The 6668-nt window shown below is 16.6% G+C and overlaps 2 protein-coding genes across 2 annotated transcripts in view; one reads left to right on the plus strand and one right to left on the minus strand.

The window, feature by feature from the left end:
- Positions 1–450: 450 nt before the first annotated feature.
- PRSY57_1456600 (hypothetical protein) lies at positions 451–2364 on the minus strand (the record flags this gene model as incomplete). Its single annotated transcript, XM_012910162.2, has 1 exon — positions 451–2364. The coding sequence occupies one exon, from the start codon at positions 2362–2364 to the stop codon at positions 451–453; it is 1914 nt and encodes a 637-aa protein (XP_012765616.2).
- A 2872-nt stretch (positions 2365–5236) lies between these two features.
- The window catches only part of PRSY57_1456700 (hypothetical protein), a gene marked incomplete at both ends in the record, with an annotated part of 9192 nt that continues 7760 nt past the window's right edge, over positions 5237–6668 (plus strand). The window contains one exon of the mRNA XM_012910163.2: positions 5237–6668. This exon is cut by the window's right edge and continues 7760 nt beyond it. Within this exon, the coding sequence (XP_012765617.2) occupies positions 5237–6668 (1432 nt within the window).

Consider the following 6668-nt stretch of genomic DNA (forward strand, 5'->3'; position numbering starts at 1 on the left):
TTTTTGCCCTTTCATTCCATTAAAAAAAAAAATAAAAAATTAAATAGATAGATAAATAAATAAATAAATAAATAAATAAATAAACAAATAAAATTAAATAAAAATAGAAAAAAATAATAAAAAAACATATAAACCATGGGCATATACTTAAATAAATTATTCTGAACATGAATTTAATATATATTAGTCGAATGATGTACACACATACAAAACATTTATGCATAATACATATAATAATTTTGGTATGAAAAGGATAATTGAATATGTGATATGTTACAGAAATAGACTCACAATAAACACATATACATAATGTTTGAAAGAAAAATTTATGTATTTATTATTTATCCATTTATAATTATTCCTCCTTCATTTTTCACCTTTCACCTTTCACTTTTTTTTTGATTTTTTTTTTTTTTTTTTGTATAAAAAGGCCTAAATTCCATTTCATACTTATGCGGTTGTAATAACTCCTTGTGCTTCGTCATATAACTGTTGAGTTATATATTTCTTGGTCAAAAGATGTGTTATAATTTTTTTTAAATCTTCGGGATATTTTGGTATATCTAACATAATGTCTTTTATTGAGTTAAGTACTTCACGGAGACCACCTTCTACATTTTTTTCTGAAATAATATTTTTATTAAATAGATGATCAACAAGTTTGTAAGATAAATTTAAATCATTATTATTAATATCTACATTAAGTACAAAAATTTTTTTCACAACATAATTACATAGATCATGATATAGTGGTAAGAATTCATCTACGTATAAATAAAATTCTTCTTCATCTATATATGAATAAAAATATTCTAATAATGTATTATTAATTTTCCTTTTGAGTTTCATTTTTTCATATGTATCATCTTCATCCCATATATAATTAATATTATTTAAATTCAATTTTCTTTTGTCGTTAATTCTTTGTTGTGTTTTATTACAAATCATCATACCTGTAACACCTCCTATATGTAATTTATAGATATCGCTTAAAAATGCTGGATAGAGAACATCATCATAAATACAACGTAACAAAAATTTACATGTCATTTCTTTTGCTTGTGGGAAATCAATTTCATAATCATCAATATATCCAATAATTCGAATAAAAGCGATAACAATATCTGTTTTGGATACATATTTTTCACACAAATTATCTAATAAATAAGAGATATATTTCCTACAAATATTATTTTTACTGAAGGATTCAATAATACTTATTCTAATAAATTCATGATAAAACAAATTATTAGAATTATTTAAAAATTCAATAACTTCATTTGTATCTCCATCATTAAAAAAATCTATTAAGAAATCTCTTGATTTTTTTTTAAACTCTTTTTTCTCATCTTCAACTTTTTTTATATTTAAATCTAATACCCACAATAATGTATCATTCCATATTTCATCTTTCAACTTTCTTTTTTCATCAGCTAATTCAATATTGTGCTGATATATATCATAATAATAATAATTATTATTATTATTGGTAGTAGTGGTACTATTATTATTATTATTATTGTTATAATTTTCATTAATACTAGAATTAGTATCTCCATTTACTTTTGTGGTATCTATAATATTGTCATTGTTCTTATCATTTGTATTTTTATCATCAGCATAACATCCTTTTACATTTGTTACTTGTTTTTGTTCTCCTGTGTCTTCTTCATGTAAAGTGTGTTTCATGAGAAGTTCTTTTTCTTTCAAAACATTTTCTCTTAATTCTTTTTCGCTAACATTAAATATACCTAAGGTATCAAAAAAAGCTGTGGGTAACTTGAATATATAATTTTTATCAATAATATTATCCAATATACTAAATCTAAGATATTTTAAAAATATATCATAACATAAAGGACAATCTAATTTTATATCATCTAAACTCAACAAAATTTTTTCAAAAGCTCTTTGTACTTGTTCAGGTGTTATCAATTTTGTTATATTTAAAATATTTAATAAGCAAGATACATTCATTTGACTTTCATCATCCTTATCAAACGATTTCCTAATAAGTTGTAAAACTAGGTAATCATTATATATCTTAACATTTAAGGATTTAATATCTTCAATAAATTCTTGTATATTATTACTTAAGAAAAAATTATCTATTAATAAATCGCATTTTTTCTCAAATTCTTCAAAACTTAAAATATTTACATCCTCAAACATTTTATTTTTCATATCACACACTTTCTGTGAATACTCAATTTCTTCAGCATTTACAACAGTATAAAAACAATTCTCATCTTCAATCTCACTATCATATATTGGATCATTCATATCAACATACTTTTTTGTTAAAAACATTTGATCTTTAAGCAAGTTAACTTTCTTGCTTTTCTTTTTATTCATACCCACCATTTTGTTTGATAATATATAGATGAATAAAAATAAATAAATAAATGAATGAATGAGATAATATTAAAAAAAAAATGTTCTATATAAATATAAGCATAAAGGTAAAATGAATATAATATATATATATATATATATATATATATATATTATGATATCTATTTATTTAAATAAATAAAGTGGCAATATATACAAGTTGGTTTAAATGCTAAAGAAAATATTTATATTAGATATTATTTAAATATTAATTTCTTATAATTTCCTTATATATATAAAATATGTTATATATATATATATATATATGTATATATTCTTAAATTATATAAATATTAAAAAATTAAATTATTTCAGTTTAATTAAAAATATATACAAAACATAAGAAACCATTAAATATTCAAATCACAAAGGTTTAAAAAATGAGAAAAAAATAAATTATATTATAAAAATGTATAATTATAAATATATATAAATATATATTTATATGTATATGATAAAATATATATTCTTTATATTTGAATGGGAAGCACTTTATAAAAAGTTGTATGAAATAATCATACATTCTAATTTCTACAAATCTAATATTAACGATTGATAGATCTTTTTTATTTTTAATATAAAAATATATTATATATATATATATATATATAATATATAATAAAATAAAATAAAAAATATATAATAATATTAATTAAGTTTTCTTTTTTATATTATTTATATATATATATATATATATGTTCTTTTTTTTTTATTAAATCTATTTCTTTTCTAAAAAATATAATACATAAATTTTATATTATACATTATAAATAAGCTTAGATAAAATGGTAATTTTATATGATTGGACTATATCTATTATATATTTATTTTTTTATATATTTATTATTAATTTGTATTATATATATAAATATATATCATATGTATTATATATATTACAATGGTAAATTTTTTTATTCTATTATTTTATACAATAATATATAATTATGTATAGAGATATTTATATGTATATATATATATATATATATATATATATATATTGTTTATATATATTATAAACTCTATGAGAGTATTAAAATAATGTATTATTTTTATATGAAGATTTAAATATTTATATATATATATATATATATATTATATAATCTTAAAAGGTGAAAATTAAAATGTATAGTATGTAATAAAAATATCATTCCTTTATTTTATTTCATTTCATTTTATTTTATTTTATTTTATTTCATTTTATTTTATTTCATTTTATTTTATTTTATTTTATTTCATTTCATTTTATATATTTTTTTTTTTTTTTTTTGTATCTTTTACAACTGCATATACTTCTTTATATATTTACTATTCTGAAATACAATTCTTATATTTTTTTTTGAGGATGAAAAAAAATACATATAAAATAATAAATATCATAAAAAATTTAATATATATATATATATATATATATAATATTATATAAATATTTGTTAATTTATTTTATTTTACTTGTAATACCAACGTGACGAAAAGTAAAGAAAAGAAAAAATAAAATAAAATATACAAACCTGTCAAAACCACATTCTTGTCAATCCAAATAAATTTGGAATGAATAAAAATATATAAAAAAAAAAAAATGAGTAGTGATATTTTTGTAAATAATAAGATGTATAACAAATTTATTATATTTTATTTTCCGACAATATAACTATATTTGTTTAAGATATATATATATATATTATATAGTTATAACAAGTTTACCATTATGTTACAAAAATTTGTTATGATTATCAATGTTCTTTTTTAAATAACTTATATTACAGATATCAATAAAAAACCAAAAATTAAAAACAAAGAATGAAAAGAAAGAAAAACAAATTAGTATAACATGAAATTATATTCTTATGATTTAAAAAAATTATATATATATATATATATATATATATATATATATATATATAAATATATATTTATTTATTTTTATAAGTACTTTAAAAATAATATGATTTACTTAGAGTTATATGGTTGTTATATGAAGAAAAGAATTGTACGATGTTTATATTGTATTTATAATATATATATATATATATATATATATATTTTATATCTAATGTACTTTTGATGTATATATTATTTTTATAATTTTTATATTTTAACAACCATAGTGTAAACTATAATTCTTATCTAATATTAAAATTATAATATAATTTTAATTTTTTTTTTATGTTGGTTCTTTTAGTACATAATTACTAAATGTAAATGATAATTATTTTAAAATAATATTCTGTATTTTTTTTTTTTCTTTTCTTTTCTTTTCTTTTTTTTTTTTTTTTTTCTTAAATATTAGTAATATATATATTATTAACTTTATATTTTTATTATTTTTCATTTTTGTCAAAAATTTTAAAAAGTTAATATTCTTAATAATAATAAGATTTATAATTATTCTAAAAGGAATTATTATAATCTTAATTTTTTTGTATCATTAAAAAAATAAAAATAAAATATAAATTATTGATGATAACAGAATAGGAAATAAAACAACTTATATGATTATATCTAAAAAGTAATAATTAAATATATGTATATGTATATAATATTTTTTTTACTAAGGAGGATATCTAATAATTAGTTTATGTGTACTGTACTTTTTTTTTCTCCATTCTAAAAAAATAAATACATTTCATGTATTTGTAAATTATATATATGTTTAAAGACATATATATATATATATATATATATATATATATATATATATATATATATATATATATTATATATATATATTTGTATTTTTTTTTTTTTTTTTTTGTTTGAATGGCGCACTGTACACATATATACATATACATATACATTTACATATATACATATATATACCTTGTTATATAAAAAACGAAAAAAAATGTTATGTTTCGATAAAGAAGACGAATTAAAAATATGTAAAAGATTCAATATAGAAAATGATATAAATTTGAATAAGGTGAAAAATAATGCAAATGATAATTTTTTGAAAGATATAAATAATTTAGAAGATATAGATGATGAAATAATTTATATTAATACAAGTATATGTAATTCATTTATATATATTATAACAAAATATTGTTTTTATATTTTTGATAATAAAGATATTTCTTTTGTTACATTATATGCTTTAAAATATGATCATGTGAATAATTTTGGATATCATAACAAAGTTTTTTTATCAAGTATTGATAATACAATATATATTATAAGTAATAATTATAAATATGTATATGCATATAATGTAGAGAATAAAAATGGTATTGTTATATTAGACTATGATAAAAAAGCTCATTCCCTTAACATCAATGAAATTTCTGAGGAAGATACAAGTGAAAGTGAAAATGAATATTATGAATATATTACATATATCAAAAAAACTTATAAGAAGAAAAGGAAATTACAAAAAAATATTAGTATAAAACTTATTACTATGTTATATTTACCTATATCATCTAATTGTCTGATGGTTACTAAAAATAATATTTTATTTTTTTCACAAGAAACTGACAAAATTTTTATATCAGACAGTGTTCAAAATATTTTACATAAAAATGCACAAAAGAAAAATAATCCTGATAATAAAATGAAAAAGCTAGTTATTAATACAAAAATTGTTAGCTTGAGAAGTATAACATGTAATACGAATATTAAAACAAGTAAAGTTTATAAAAAAGAGAAGAAATTAAATTCAACTAGGAACAAGACTATTTTTAATGAGCTTTCAAATTTAAAACAGGTAAAAACAAAATCACACACAGATAAAAATAAATTCATATTTAAAAATAATTCCAAAAAAAAATACCTAAATGACAGATTATTTCATGAAAATATGAATAATAAATTTATAAATTCTGAAAATATATTTCAATACTATAATAAAATAAAAAATAAGGAAAGAAAAAAATACAAAAATGTTAATGGTTTTACAAAGAATCATAATAATAAGTACAGTAAAAAAACAAATGACTTTAATCCTTTATATTTGTATAGTATAAATAAAGAAAATCATTTATATGATTTCATTCTTAATTATGAATATTCTGATGATGAAAAAAAAAAGAAATATATATATGAAAATGGTATTAATATTCAAGGCATTTCAAAAGTAGAATTCAATTTGCATAATGATTATTTGTTCATTTTAAGTGTTAATGGAGAATTATATATTTTTTCTTTTTTTTATAAATTTTTTAATTTTAAGAAGAATAAATGTTGTTATTATTATGGTAAAAAGGTACACAATCAATATTATAATCATAGACATTATGAAAAAAAAAAAAAAAAAAAAAAAAAAAAAAAAAAAAAAA

The sequence above is a fragment of the Plasmodium reichenowi genome, chromosome 14 (assembly GCF_001601855.1).
Source record: "Plasmodium reichenowi strain SY57 chromosome 14, whole genome shotgun sequence".
Lineage (NCBI taxonomy): Eukaryota > Apicomplexa > Aconoidasida > Haemosporida > Plasmodiidae > Plasmodium > Plasmodium reichenowi.